The 15,944-nt window shown below is 48.0% G+C and overlaps 1 protein-coding gene across 2 annotated transcripts; it reads left to right on the forward strand.

Annotated features, from left to right (window-relative positions):
- The first annotated feature begins 7,375 nt into the window (after positions 1-7,375).
- Positions 7,376-13,646, forward strand: LOC123395093 (CTD small phosphatase-like protein 2). 2 transcript variants are annotated; one of them, XM_045090025.1, is made up of 7 exons: positions 7,376-7,669; positions 8,338-8,653; positions 9,024-9,145; positions 9,485-9,578; positions 10,721-11,044; positions 11,917-12,254; positions 13,096-13,646. In XM_045090025.1, exons 2-7 carry the CDS (start codon positions 8,500-8,502, stop codon positions 13,312-13,314), a joined length of 1,251 nt encoding a protein of 416 aa, XP_044945960.1. In that variant the 5' UTR covers positions 7,376-7,669; positions 8,338-8,499; the 3' UTR covers positions 13,315-13,646. The 2 variants fall into 2 exon arrangements, with proteins under 2 accessions (XP_044945960.1, XP_044945961.1); XM_045090026.1 differs by having other exon boundaries at positions 9,488-9,578.
- The last annotated feature ends 2,298 nt before the right edge of the window (positions 13,647-15,944 follow it).

A 15,944-nucleotide genomic window follows, 5' to 3' on the forward strand; every position in this document is an offset into this window, starting at 1 on the left:
TCTGCGACTTTCAGCATCGCAAACAACTCGCCGAGAGACTTGTTCATCCCTTGCATGTTGTAGTTCAACACAAAGCCTTTATAGCTTGGCGGCAGTGATTGAAGAATTCTGTCAGTGATAGCCTCTTGCGGGAGTTCGATCCCCAGCTCAGCTAGACGGTTTGAGTACCCAGACATTTTGAGCACAAGTTCACTGACAGACGAGTTCTCCTCCATCTTGCAAGCATAGAATTTATCGGAGGTCTCATACCTCTCGATCCGGGCGTTCTTCTGAAAAATAAACTTCAACTCCTGGAACATCTCAAATGCTCCATAACGCTCAAAGCGACGTTGAAGTCCCGGTTCTAAGCCATACAAGACTGCACATTGAACTACTGAGTAGTCCTCCTTACGTGCTAACCAAGCGTTCTTAACATCCTGATCAGCCGTAGCGGGTGGTTCATCTCCTAGCGCAGCATTAAGGACATAATCCTTCTTCCCAGCTTGTAAGATTAGCTTAAGATTACGAGCCCAGTCTACAAAGTTGCTTCCATCATCTTTCAACTTAGCTTTCTCTAGGAACGTATTAAAATTCAGGGTGACTGTCGCGTGAGCCATGATATACCACACAAATATATTCAAAGTGGACTTAGACTATGTTCAAGATAATTAGAGTTTAACTTAATCAAATTTCTCGCTAAACTCCCACTCAAAAAGTACATCTCTCTAGTCATTTGAGTGGTTCATGATCCACTTACACTAGCTCAAGTCCGATCATCACGTGAGTTGAGTATAGTTTCAGTGGTAAGCATCCCTATGCTAATCATATCATCTGTATGATTCATGATCGACCTTTCAGTCTCATGTGTTCCAAGGCCATGTCTGCACATGCTAGGCTCGTCAAGCTTAACCCGAGTGTTCCGCGTGCGCAACTGTTTTGCACCCGTTGTATGTGAACGTTGAGTCTATCACACTCGATCATCACGTGGTGTCTCAAAATGACGAACTGTAGCAACGGTGCACAGTCGGGAGAACACAATTTCGTCTTGAAATTTTAGTGAGAGATCACCTCATAATGCTACCGTCGTTCTAAGCAAAATAAGGTGCATAAAAGGATTAACATCACATGCAATTCATAAGTGACATGATATGGCCATCATCACGTGCTCCTTGATCTCCATCACCAAGCACTGGTACGATCTTCTTGTCACCGGCGCCACACCAGGATCTCCATCAACGTGTCGCCATCGGGGTTGTCGTGCTACTCATGCTATTACTACTAAAGCTACATCCTAGCAAAATAGTAAATGCATCTGCAAGCACAAACGTTAGTATAAAGACAATCCTATGGCTCCTGCCGGTTGTTGTACCATCGACGTGCAAGTCGATATAATCTATTACAACATGATCATCTCATACATCCAATATATCACATCACATCGTTGACCATATCACATCACAAGCATACCCTGCAAAAACAAGTTAGACGTCCTCTAATTTTGTTGTTGCATGTTTTACGTGGTGACCATGGGTATCTAGTAGGATCGCATCTTACTTACGCAAACACCACAACAGAGATATATGAGTTGCTATTTAACCTCATCCAAGGACCTCCTCGGTCAAGTCCGATTCAACGAAAGTTGGAGAAACTGACACCCGCCAGTCATCTTTGAGCAACGGAGTTACTCGTAGCGATGAAACCAGTCTCTCGTAAGCGTACGAGTAATGTCGGTCCGAGCCGCTTCGATCCAACAATACCGCGGAATCAAGAAAAGACTAAGGAGGGAAGCAAAATGCACATCACCGCCCACAAAAACTTTTGTGTTCTACTCGAGAAGACATTTACGCATGAACCTAGCTCATGATGCCACTGTTGGGGAACGTCGCATGGGAAACAAAAACTTTCCTACGTGCACGAAGACCTATCATGGTGATGTCCATCTACGAGAGGGGATGTTTGATCTACGTACCCTTGTAGACCGTACAACAGAAGCGTTAGTGAACGCGGTTGATGTAGTGGAACGTCCTCACGTCCCTCGATCCGCCCCGCGAACCGTCCCGCGATCAGTCCCACGATCTAGTGCCGAACGGACGGCACCTCCGCGTTCAGCACACGTACAGCTCGACGATGATCTCGGCCTTCTTGATCCAGCAAGAGAGACGGAGAGGTAGAAGAGTTCTCCGACAGCGTGACGGCGCTCCGGAGGTTGGTGATGATCTTATCTCGGCAGGCTCCGCCCGAGCTCCGCAGAAACGCGATCTAGAGGTAAAACCGTGGAGATATGTGGTCGGGCTGCCGTGGCAAAGTTGTGTCAAATCAGCCCTAAAACCTCCGTATATATAGGGGAAGGAGGGGAAGCCTTGCCTTGGGGTCCAAGGACTCCCAAGGGGGTCGGCCGAGCCAAGGGGGGCAACCCTCCCCTTCCAAACCGAGTCCAACTAGGTTTGGAAGGAGGAGTCCTTCCCCCTTTTCCCACCTCCTCTTTTTTTTTCTCTTTGATTTTTCTTCCTATGGTGCATAGGGATTTATTGGGCTGTCTCACCAGCCCACTAAGGTCTGGTGCGCCACCCCTAATGCCTATGGGCTTCCCCGGGGTGGGTTGCCCCCCCCGGTGAACTCCCGGAACCCATTCGTCATTCCCGGTACATTCCCGGTAACTCTGAAAACCTTCCGGTAATCAAATGAGGTCATACTATATATCAATCTTCATTTCCGGACCATTCCGGAAACCCTCGTGACGTCTGTGCTCTCATCCGGGACTCCGGACAACATTCGGTAACCAACCATATAACTCAAATACGCATAAAACAACGTCGAACCTTAAGTGTGCAGACCCTGCGGGTTCGAGAACTATGTAGACATGACCCGAGAGACTCCTCGGTCAATATCCAATAGCGGGACCTGGATGCCCATATTGGATCCTACATATTCTACGAAGATCTTATCTTTTGAACCTCAGTGCCAAGGATTCATATAATCCCGTATGTCATTCCCTTTGTCCTTCGGTATGTTACTTGCCTGAGATTCGATCGTCAGTATCCTTATACCTATTTCAATCTCGTTTACTGGCAAGTCTCTTTACTCGTTCCGTAATACAAGATCCCGCAACTTACACTAAGTCACATTGCTTGCAAGGCTTGTGTGTGATGTTGTATTACCGAGTGGGCCCCGAGATACCTCTCCGTCACACGGAGTGACAAATCCCAGTCTCGATCCATACTAAATCAACGAACACCTTCGGAGATACCTGTAGAGCATCTTTATAGTCACCCAGTTACGTTGCGACGTTTGATACACACAAAGTATTCCTCCAGTGTCAGTGAGTTATATGATCTCATGGTCATAGGAAAAAAATACTTGACACACAGAAAACAGTAGCAACAAAATGACACAATCAACATGCTACGTCTATTAGTTTGGGTCTAGTCCATCACGTGATTCTCCTAATGACGTGATCCAGTTATCAAGCAACAACACCTTGTTCATAATCAGAAGACACTGACTATCATTGATCAACTGGCTAGCCAACTAGAGGCTTGCTAGGGACAGTGTTTTGTCTATGTATCCACACATGTATATAAGTCTTCATTCAATACAATTATAGCATGGACAATAAACGATTATCTTGATACATGAATTATAATAATAACTATATTTATTATTGACTCTAGGGCATAATTCCAACAAAAATGTCCCAGTTCTCACGGAGGAATTGGATGAGCTCGGCTTCCTATTTTGGATCAAGGGTGGTGGAGATGTTCGTCGGGGCAGCGGCGTCGTCCGTCGGGTGGATGCTGACTTTCTTCGTGTCTCCCGCTGACTGGAATGCGGACTCCGAAGCTGGCTTCTTCAAACGCATCAAGTCAGCGGGGTCGGCGGTCTTCTTGTACTCATCCAGCTCGAGGATAGCCATCTGCTGATCGGCAATCGTCGACCCCTGCTGCAGACACTCCTCGGCCCGCTGCCGATTGCCTGTGACCGTGATCACACCTTTGGGACCCGGCATCTTCAGCTTCAAATACACGTATCATGGACGGGACATGAAACGCGCATACGCCGGACGGCCTAGAATGGCATGGTATGCACTCTGGAAGTCCACCACCTCGAATGTCAGCTTTTCCTTGCGGAAGTTCTTGTCGGAGCCGAAAACGACGTCCAACGCGATCTGGCCGAGTGACTTGGCCTTTCGTCCTGGGACGACTCCGTGGAACTGCATGCTGCTCTCGCTAAGTTTGGACATCGGAATGCCCATCACCTTGAGAGTGTCGGCGTACATGATATTCAAGCCGCTGCCGGCGTCCATGAGGACTTTGCGCAGTCGGACTCCTTCCACCACCGGGTCGACGACCAGAGCTTGCCTCCCTGGGGTGGGCACGTGTGCTGGATGGTCCGACTGATCAAAGGTGATCGCAGTCTGAGACCATTTGAGGAACGTGGGGTTGGTTGGGTTCGCCATGTTCACCTCCCTGTTCACCAGTTTCAGTCGACTCTTGCTTTCCACGTCAGCAAAAATCATCAATGTTGCATGGACTTGGGGGAACGGATCCTCCTTGTCCTCATCATCCTGCTCGTTGTCCTTTTCACTCGGCTGCCCTTCGCCGAATCCTTGGATCAGGAGGCGACACTGTCGAGTGGTATGCTTCGAGAATATGGGATTGCCTTCTTCGTCCATCTTCGTGTGGATTGGACACGACTGATCCAGGACGGAGTTTTCGAATTGTTTCTTCTTGGGGGTATACTGAGCTTTCCCCTTGCCCTTGAACTTGGCATTCGTAACGACTGCTGCCTCTGCCTGCGGAGTGGATGGAGCTTTCTGCTTTTGCTTCCTTTTGCTGTTCCCATCTCCGTCGGCGACTGCCTTATGCTTGCCGCTACGTATGTGGTCCTCTTCTTCGCCATTTGCATAGCGCGCGGCTATCTCCATCATCTTGTTCATGGAGATGTCGCCTGTCCGACCGAACTTCAGGTACAGATCTCTGTACAGCATGCCTGCCTTGAAGGCGCAGACTGCTTGGTGCTCTGTGACGTTCTCCACCGTGTGGTAGAGGGTCGTCCAGCGCTGGATGAAATCGCGCAGGGGCTCGTTCTGCTTCTGGACACAGTGTTGGAGCTCCACGAGACCAGCAGGACGCTTGCACGTACCCTCGAAGGTCCTGATGAAGACTCGGGACAGATCTGCCCAGCTGTAGATGCTTGACGGAGCTAACTGGTTCAGCCAAGCTCGCGCCGAGCCGTCGAGCATCAGGGGGAGATGTTTCATGGCGATCTGGTCATTTCCTTCACCGATTTGGACTGCCACTCTATAGTCATCCAACCAAGTTTCTGGCTTGAACTCTCCTGTGAACTTGCTGATTCCCGTCGCCAATCGGAAGTTGGGAGGGATGTCAGCTGAGCGGATGGCCCGACTGAAACACTCGGGACCAGAAACGACGGTCCTGCCTCCACTCGGACGGTCTCTATCGTGACCATCACGGTGGGCTCGACTTCTGTCGACCTTGTTCTGGGCGATGTACCCTCTTGCGTCGGGCCTTGGATCATACGCGTCACCGACTGAACGACGATCATCATGATGCCGGGACCTGTAAGGCCCACCCGCGGAGGGGTGCGTGAACGGCGACGATCTTCGGGATTCCTGGAACGGCTGCCCCCTCCGCGTCGCTGATGAGAGTCGGGGCTGAAAACTGACCGATGCGTGTTCGCGTGAACAGAACTATTGTGGATCCTGTTGTGCGACTGGCAGAGCGCCGAATTTTGCTGCTGCGCCGTATGCAACAGGGCACGGATCTGCTCGATCCCTCTACCAGCCTCTGAATCAGTCGATTGGAGGGAATCGGTTATCTTGGCAGCGGCAGCCAGGTTGAGGATGGGTGTGCGGAACACCTCGACGTTGCTCTGGCAAGTGCGTCGACTGGCAGAACGGTGGTGTTGACGACGAGCACCGGATGATTCACCGACCTCGTGCTCGTTCCGACCAGTTTGGAGGGGACTTTCATGGGAATCGGCCATGAGAACTTCGGCTGCAGGCCCGCGACCCAAGTACTCGGAAGGTAACTCAGTCGGAACTGAGTCCAAGCACTGGGACGGCGGCGCGACCACAACCGACTCGAGGACCGCCACTTGAGAGGACGCGTTCTGTCGCGCCTGGGCGTGTCGCACCCAACGCTGGAGCTGCGGACGGCGGGACCGCTTGTTGCGGCGCGTGACGGGGGCGAAGATCGACACCGGGGCCGATTGCTGGAGAAGAAGGACGCCGCGGGAACCGGCATGGAAGTGCGTAGCCCCGCGACTGGGGAGCACCTCGACATCGAGGGGCGCATCCCGAAGCCATGCTGAATCATCGACGATGAAGGAGAGTGCGCCGAAGAGGATCTCATGACCCATGCACAAATCTCCGCCGGACGACATGATGAAAAGATGAAGTTGCAAACTCGCCGGAAGTCGCTTAGACGCCTGCCCCACGGTGGGCGTCGGATATAAGTCTGACAGTAGATGTGTAGGGTACTAAAGGATGGGCAGAGCCTTAGCTACGACGAGGATGTATGAGTTCAGGCCCCTCTATGGTGGAGGTAAAAGCCCTACGCCTCAGTGCTCTTGGGAGCTTAATGTCGAGTGGAATATCGGATTACAGTAAATACCAACCCCTGCACCAGTGGGGAAGGGCGGCTTATATAGAGTGCGTTGCCCTTCATAATGGCCCGGTGGACAGGGGTGAAATAGTGGCGAATAAATGCCTACGTTACAGGTAACGTACGCCTTAAATGTTAATAATGGTGTATGAAAACGTAAGACCGTTGCCCTCCTGGGAGGTTACGATGTACAGAGTGAAATTCAGTCGGTACGTTAAATACGCTCCGATTGTTCGTCACCGACTCGATGATGGGGAAGTCCTTAGTTCAGTCGGAACTGTCTAAGGGTCTTGTCCTCTATGAAGGGTAGTCCTTAGGTAGGACCTATAGGGCAGGCCTATGACCCTACCCTGGGACTATAACCCTATCAGTAACCATGCGGTTCGTAACATCCATAAGTAAGTTCAAAATAATTCAAACTTCCGTAGTTCTACCATGTATACTGTTCATTTGAATTCGAATTCGAACTTCACATCGGCAGCGCCTCCCACAGAAAAAAGCACATCATAATCATGCGATTCGTAACATCCATGAGCAGTTCAAAAATAATTCAGAGTTCCGTAGTTCTACCATGCAGACTGTTCATTTGAATTCGAATTTGAATTTCACATCGGCAGCCCCTCCCATATATATAGAAAAAAAAAGCACCCTCCGTTTCCAGAAACGCACCCCGGCTTTGGGAGGAATTACCTGCGGCTGCCACCGCGTGCTCCCCAAACCCCCCGCCCGCAGCCGCAAGGGGTTCTCCTCTCCTCATCACTCCCCGAAGCGTTGCGCCGCGGCTATAGGCTCTCTCCCCTCTCCCCCGTGCGCGACAAGCGGCTAGGGTTTCGCCCTCCCAACCCACCCCACCCCCGCTCCGCCGTCGCCCCCCACCCTCGCCGTCGCCGCCCCGCCTACCGCATCCCGCATACAATCTCCGACGCCGTCCCCGACCGCGTCCTCCCTCTGCCGCCGGCCACTACCACGGAGCCCCCGCGCCAGCAGATCGACGCCGCCGGGCCCGTCCACCCCGTCTCGCCGCCCGCCAGCTCGTCCCCGGCCTCCAGCTCGCCTCCGCCCAGGTTTGACCTCCGCCTTCAGCTCGCCTCCGTCCACCTTCCGGATAAGCTTCAGCTCGGACGCAGTGACCCGTAGATTCGGCCCCTATCTATACATAGGAGGCCCTGGGCAGGCGCCCGGCTGGGATTTGCCTCGTTCGATTCCGAGTAGTGCGGTAGCGGTTGCGCCGAAGCAATGCTCTCGCTGAGTTGCTGCTAAATTCTCCCCCCGACAAACTAAACGTGTGTAATTTGTGTCGGTCCATGATTTCTAATTGTATTTAGGGTATGCGGTTACAAATTCGAATTGCTGGATGATTAGGGATGTCCGAATTTACTCCAAATAGAAGAATGAAAGGGAGGAGCCGGGCTAACCCCTATTTTTGTAAAGGAAGGAGTCTCTGGAGTGCTGGGTGCATAGGCCTGTGATTATTTTAAATTTCTAAGCATTTGGAATGTAGACTCGAGGAAATTTGCGTTTCTCCGAGGCTAAACTTTTTTTTTTCTTCGTATAAGATTGGCGCATACTGCGAGTTCATTGGCACACCGACTGCTGAATTTGAAATACTGTCATTGTACTCAACGTTTTGTAGCAAATTTAACTCTCTCTACATTGTGATTTGGCCGAGAGAGATTTGGGCTGGGCTTTGCTATACTTCTGGTAGCTAATTCCCTTTACCAATTTTCTTCAGGTCTGTACTCTGAGGGTTATTTGCGTTGAAAGCTCTACGTGCCACTTTGACGGAGTTTGTGCAATTACCCTGAACTGACTTGGCGGAAGTGTGCTGTGTGGTCTGGTGTTCCTTTTCTCATATACGAGCCAACTGCAGGCAAGAAGTCTTCTTGATTGAAGGATGCCGACAAGAAAAAAAGGACCTGCAAGAAATGCAACTGTCGAGCATGTTAATACGAAAACTAGCAGGCAACCTAGAAGACCCACTCAGACCGCAGCTGCTGATAAGAAAGTCAATGATCTAATTACTTCTTCTTCCAAAAAGCAGAAACCTGGTAAAGTTCCCTCCACCTCGCATCCCCCCACTCATTGTTCTGCGTTATGGTGCAACTCCATTTGCAGTATATTATACGGCATTAGTTGATAGATACTTGGATAGAGCGGCAAAGATAAATATTCGTGGTCACTATCCAATTTGTCATATACTGCCATCTGTCAGTTCTCTTATTGTACAAGCTAATTTTTGTAGCATCTTTGACACACCATCTCACTTTTGGCAAATGTTTTGTCTGGGATTATTCCTCCAGTTGACTGGAGTTGGTTTGGGAGATGTAATATTATCAACTTTTAGGAAGTTGGCTGCCTTGTATCTACTAGAGCTGTCTTGGTTTTGTACTAACATTGCTCTAATTGTTGACTCTGCAGCCGGAGACCCTCTGAAGAAAAACCAAGTTCTAAGCGGTGGAAGAAAATTAACATCTCTATATGATTCTGAAACTGAAAATGAAGTGGCTGATGTGCCAAGTAGTAGTATGCTTGATCACAAGGTACGGTTCATTATGGTTTAAGTGAGGTATACGATCTGGCTTTGTGTACGTTGTTATCCTGCAGTGCAGTCCAGCAAGATAATGAAATGAGCTAAAAACTGTTTACTGTCTTTTTTAAGTATTCTTTTTCTGCATAGCAACTTTTTTGGGATGTAAACACAAAATATGTAGGTCCTTTATAAGCTGTATTTGAGATATGTGTATGCCGTAGGTCTATTTTCCTCATTTGCAAGACTACAACTATGAACTATTGTTCTTCATTGTGCAGCAATCAATTAATTCTGCCACTGTTCTTTATGTTACATTCTTATACATCTATTTGGCCTTTATTTTCGCCAGCAGTCTCACGGAGATGATGAAGAGCCATGTGAGAACATATTTTCTCAACCATTCCACCATCATAATGAAGACGACAGTGATGGCTTGAGCAAAGGTACACAATTAGAACACTGAAACTCCCTCTAAACGATGCTGTTTGAATATCTCGCCATCTTAAGATGTATCAATGTGATGCATTAATGCATAAGTCTGTATTCCCTCTGTTTCTTTTTACTCCACACATTGGGTTTTTCTTAAGTCAAAGTGTAAAGTTTGACAACATTTATATAAATTGTCAACATCTACAATACCAAATAATAAATATAGGACCCTGATAAGTGCCACACGTGTGGCACGAACACATGACAACTCCGAACTTTTTTGATGGCAAGTTTAGTGGCCCGAGGATCGCAACTTTAGTTGTTATAAGCATGGCAACTTCCTTTTTGGATGGCAAGTTTCAGTTTTTTTTTTGGTTTGTTTTTACTTTTTGGATGGTAACTTTAGTTATAAAAAACGTCAGGGTTGGAATGCTTCGTGCCACACGTGTGGCACTTATCATTTGGGTAAATATAATATAAAATAGATTCCATCATGGATTTAATAATATTGATTTGGTATATTGAATGTTTGTATTTTTTCTATAATATTGGTCGAACTTCGGAAAGTTTGACATAAGACAAACCTAATATGCGAAGTAGAAAGAAACAGAGGGAGTATCTAGTAATCTGGTTGGTATGGCTTCTTATTTTCCTCGTTATCTTCAGTATCTAGAAGGCATATATGCTTATATCACCACATCCACATCCACATCCTTCCCCTAATTTATATGTACTTAGACCTGTCCCACTAGTCAATGTAACCTCACCTTTGTAGAATATTCAGTTTTTATATTAATATTATCAAGCTCTTTTTTAAAGCAGACATGTGATTTCTGACAATCCTTTATAAGTGGTAAGTGAAAGTTTTGAAGTCCTTAGTCACTGTATCTGCTTTGCCTTTCCCTGACTAATCTAGACTGCGTGGTGCAATGCTATTTTTCTCTCTTATTTCATTTGTTGTATATTCAGAACATGCAAATTAGTATTTTTATCTACAGCTTGTACTGTGAAAAGTGGATCTGTGAGTGTAAGTATGCCAACACCTTGTAATTCATGTACATTAGCAATTTTCAGATCTATGTTTGAATTTTCACATCCATTCATATAGTGAATAATAAGTACTCCTTTGTAAGATGGCTTGACACTCTTATTGCAGTTCCTGTGCAATCAACATGTGGAAATACGAAGCGTGCAAACGATGAATACAGTGAATTGGGTAGTCTTTCTCCCGAAGTGTCTGCTATATATCTTGCAATGCAGCACTCCAAACTGGAGTGTATTGATGAACAAAGTCAAGATTCGATCTCAACAGATGAGTGCGCTGATCCTGATGAGGCTGAGGAGCTTGATGAGTTTGACCCTTATAGCTTTATAAAGGATTTGCCTGAGTTATCTATGGTTGTACCCAAGTTTCGACCCGTTCTTCTTCCAAAGCAAACTCGGAGCTGCCCTAGAACCACCCTTGTTCTTGATCTGGATGGTAAGATTATTGTTTGGGTGAACATTTTATCTCTGATATATGCACTTGAGTCTGATGAAATATCTTGATGGAATAATTATTTTAATGATGTTTCTTCTGTGTAAATATTATCATTTCGCTATATTAACCCCTCTTTTCCTGTTATGAGCCATTCAAGTTAAGTAATGATTAATATAACTGGTGACTGAACCAAAGATGGCCTTAATCAATATGTTTAGTACAAGAAAGGGCATCAATTGCATGCAGAATTATCCATTTAACCCAAGGGCGCCAGATGGAACAATTGTGGTAAATTTGTCGTGAAGTAGTAGAACAAATAGTAATGTCAGATGAAAAAAATGTGTGTGTGTGTGTGTGTCGGGGGGGGGGGGGGATCCAGGATCCAGTTACTTCCGTATGTAAACAAAGACATGCTAGTTTACGACCGGTAAGGCCAAGGGTCTGCAGCATTTTTGTTGACAGGTGCCAAAAGCTCTTTTTTGGGGAGGAAGCGAAGGATCTGGGTTGAACCTGAAAAACCTATAGAAACCCATGAAGCATGCTGTCTGCGCAATTATAAGTTTCTGTTGAACATGATTGCACATGTTTGTTAATATTGTGGCTACTGCAACATGATCATCATTATTTATGTACCATGTTCAGTTTCTTATTTATGTACTATTCACATAAATATTAACTTTTTCACTTAATGTTAGCCTAGTGGAATTTTGTGGCTGGACACCAATCTATGGCCTTTTTGATTACGTCTTTTTACTTGTTCGATCTAATGTAATTATACCCTGGTGTTAGTTCTTATTTGTAACCTTGGTGTTTCCGTTCATTATGAATTCAGTGTTAATCTAACCTGAAGCTATTGCCATAATGTCATGCAGAGACACTGGTGCATTCTACTCTTGAGCCCTGTGAAGATTCTGATTTCACTTTCCCAGTTCGTTTTAATCTCAGAGATCACACAATCTATGTACGGTGTCGTCCATATCTGAAAGACTTCCTGGAGAGAGTAGCCAGCATGTTTGAGATAATCATCTTCACGGCTAGTCAAAGTATCTATGCAGAACAACTGCTTAATGTTCTTGATCCGAAAAGAAGGTTGTTCCGTCATCGAGTTTATCGCGAGTCTTGCGTCTACGTGGAGGGCAACTACTTAAAGGATCTATCAGTTCTCGGACGTGACTTGTCTCGTGTTGTCATAGTTGACAATTCTCCACAGGTAGTTACTAAACCATACTGGTTGAAACTCTCTGAAATGCTATTGTAGCCAATCTAATCTAGTCTTCATGATTTTATTATCACTGGTATCCTTATGTGCTTTTCTTCCTTGCAACTCAATTTTATACTCCCTCCGTCCGGAAATACTTGTCATAGAAACAGATGTATCTAGATGTATTTTAGTTCTAGATACATCCATTTTTAAACATTTGTGCGACAAGTAATTCCGGACGGAGGGAGTATATAGTAGGTCTATACATGTTACTCAAGTGGTTGCAACATAAATTGTTCAATCGGGGATAGGCAGGCACTTGGTGAAGTAAAACATAAGCCATTATCCTGTTTTATCATCGTGACGTTTTGTGTCTGACTTTTCTGGCTGTTCTGGAATAGCAACATGAATGACCTTATCCATAAAAGTTATCTTACTGACCAATGCCTTTTAACTATTTTTCTTCAGTTTTAAATGTCACCTGTACTGAAATATTTTCAGTTGGAACATAATCTTCCACTTTACTTCTCACTGGGATTAGAGTGCCCCAGGAAGAAACTTGGTTTACTCACGCAATCTTCCGCTTTTTCATGTTCTTGTTCTGTCCAGTCCTCCTCTCCCCACATGGATTCATCAAGATAGTCATCGATCATGCCTTAGAATTGATTTGCTGAGCAGCGCGCTTGTTGTACCATGGGTGTAGTTAATTCCTTCTTGCTGTGCAATGAGATTGTCACAAATTATTATTTATTTACAAAAAAAATGTGTGTAGCAATGAGTACTACAATTACATTTGCATCACATGTAAGCAGATGAATCAAGATTTATTCTCTGATATTGTTGCTTTCAGGCCTTTGGGTTCCAGTTGGACAATGGCATACCGATCGAGAGTTGGTTCGACGACCCAAACGACAAGGAGCTCCTAGCACTGCTACCGTTCCTGGAAAGCCTGGTTGGTGTGGAAGATGTCCGGCCATTCATCGCAACTAAGTTCAACCTCCGCCAGAAGGTGGCCAGCGCGACTTCCCTTGCGATGCACTTCTTTCCTAATGGGGAGTGTGCCAGCTGAAGGGCTCCCGGAGAAAACAGGCAATCAAGTGCTCGAAAGGATACCTGAAAATTTAGAATCCTTTGTTGTTCTGGTACAATCATGTGTCATTTAATTTCGAACCGCCAGACGGACAGAGTCATAATTTGGGCTGTTGTAAGTTTCTAAAAACCGGTAAACCTTAGGGAACCTTGTACAAGCAGTAGCCAGGACCCAGAGGGGTCACTGCCCAGCATTGTAATAGACCAGCGGATATTTGTCGGAATTTGCTGCCCAGCATTGTAATAGGCCAGCAGATATTTGTCGGAATTTACTGCTAAGCACTGTAATAGCCCAGCGGATATTTGCCAGAATTTGTTGCGTTCAACGCAGTTATGTCGCAGTCTGTAGTTGTCAAGTCTAGTAAAGAAGTGGGCCAGTGAGGGATTATGCCCATTTGAGCCACTATATCCCCATTTGTGATCTAGCTTTCGTTTGTGTTTGAACCGTGCAATTTAAAACCGAACCAGTAAGAGCATCTCCAGCCGTTTGGGGCATTTTTTTCGCTGCTTGGGGTGCTGCTGGCGAAAATTGGGGGCAATTTTTTTCACTCGTGATGGGCCTAGCAAAAAAATGAAGGAGAGAGAGAGACAGGAAAGAGGCCAACCAGTGTGACTTGTGTATGTAAAAATAGCTTCTTTGGTCCGCCCTCCCGCAGCTCAGCATACTCTGGTCCTGAAACAATGTTCTCAAATGCTCCAATCAGGATATCTATATCAGTGACAACATCAAATACATTAATGTAGCGTCCATCAGGTCCTTTTTTCAACTTCTTGAGAGCATTTTCTACAGCAAGTTTTCTTGCTTGCTTTCCTGGTTATGTTGGAAATAAGTCGTGACGGAGCACGGTGCAACCGGCGTCAGTGCGTCAGGTCGGGTCCATAACGGTGCGACCGACGTCGGTGCGTCTGGTCGGGTCCGCAGGCTAAGTCACGGTCGTGTACGTATGTGCGTACATGTGTAGCGTCTGTGTGCTCGTGGTTGTAGTAGTAGGCCTATAGCAGCGAGATGTGAAGCTGCATGTGTTCGTTAGTCTTTTAGTATCTGTAGGCTAGATGCCTCGAGGCTTGGCCGGGTCTTGTGGAGGAGCAAATGGTTGACCAAGACGTGGGTTGCATGCGGATCATGCGAGCGAAGCCTGGCGTGGAGTTCACGCGTGCGTGCGCGTAAGTCGCTGGAGTGGGTTGCTCAGACGTTGGTTCAGCTGGGCTATAAGACTGCCATGTAACCCGTTGTGTTCCAGTTGAGCCAGTCAAGGAAATATACACGAAAAGGCTGAGGCTGTTTGTGCGGCCGACCACCAAATACCATTGTCTTTCTTGTTCATTAGTTAGCTGCAGAGAGACGGTCTGCAGGTTCAAGAAGAGAAGCTCCGGTCGGCTCCAACAATTGGTATACAGAGCTTCGTTGCGATCCTATCGGCGGCCATGGCCCTCGTCCCGTACGGCGCCGGAGGGAGCACGGTGTCGTTCCCCGTGCCGATGCTCACCGGTGACAGCTACACCGTGTGGGCGATCAAGGTGGAGGCGAACCTCGACGCGCAAGGGCTGTGGGAAGCGTTGGTTCCGTCGGAGGACCCGGCGGCGGCGGTCATCGCGAAGAAGCACAAGCCGGCGAGGGCATACCTCCTCGGAGCGCTCTCCGAAGACATCCTGCTGCAGGTGTCGTCGAAGAAGACGGCGGCGGAGCTGTGGGCGAGCCTAAAGACGTGGTTCGTCGGTGCGGATCGGGTGAGAGCGGCGCGACTCTCCACTCTCCGCGGTGAGTTCGATCGGCTACGCATGGACGACGGCGACGAGCTGGACGCGTACGCCGGAAGGATCAGCGGCATGGCAACAAGGTACGCGGCCCTCGGAGCGACGCTCGACGACGCGACCATGGTGAAGAAACTGCTCGACACCGCGCCGGACCGGCTGTACGCAGCGGTGGCCGGTATTGAGCAATTCTGCGACGTCGACAAGATGCCGTTCGAGGAGGCGCTCGGCCGGCTGAAGGCGTTCGAGGAGCGGACGAGGCGGCGCAATCAGGACAATGGCGGACGTGGCGGTGACCAACTCCTACTCACGGCGGCTCAATGGGCGGCAAGGCAACGTCAGCATGACGACGGCTTCGACCACGATGATGACGGTGCGGGCGGCACGACGTCGGGCGGTGCAGCAAAGCGACGAGGAGGCCGTGGGCGCTGCTACAACTGTGGCCAGCGTGGACATTTCCGGCAGGAGTGCCTTAGGCCACGTCAGGCGGAGGCGGCGGAGCACACGCTTGTCGTGGCAGTCGACGACGACGTCGGGCTGGTGCTGCTCTAGGTCACGACGTAGGGGGTGATTGTTGGAAATAAGTCGTGACGGAGCACGGTGCGACCTGCGTCAGTGCGCCAGGTCGGGTCCGTGACGGTGCGACCGACGTCGGTGCGTCTGGTCGGGTCCGCAGGCTGGGTCATGGTCGTGTACGTATGTGCGTACATGTGTAGCGTCTGTGTGCTCGTGGTTGTAGTAGTAGGCCTATAGCAGCGAGATGTGAAGCTGCATGTGTTCGTTTGTCTTTTAGTATCTGTAGGCTAGATGTCTCGAGGCTTGGCCGGGTCTTGTGGAGGAGCAACTGGTTGACCAAGA

This window comes from Hordeum vulgare, chromosome 5H (genome assembly GCF_904849725.1).
Source record: "Hordeum vulgare subsp. vulgare chromosome 5H, MorexV3_pseudomolecules_assembly, whole genome shotgun sequence".
Classification (NCBI taxonomy): Eukaryota; Viridiplantae; Streptophyta; class Magnoliopsida; order Poales; family Poaceae; genus Hordeum; species Hordeum vulgare.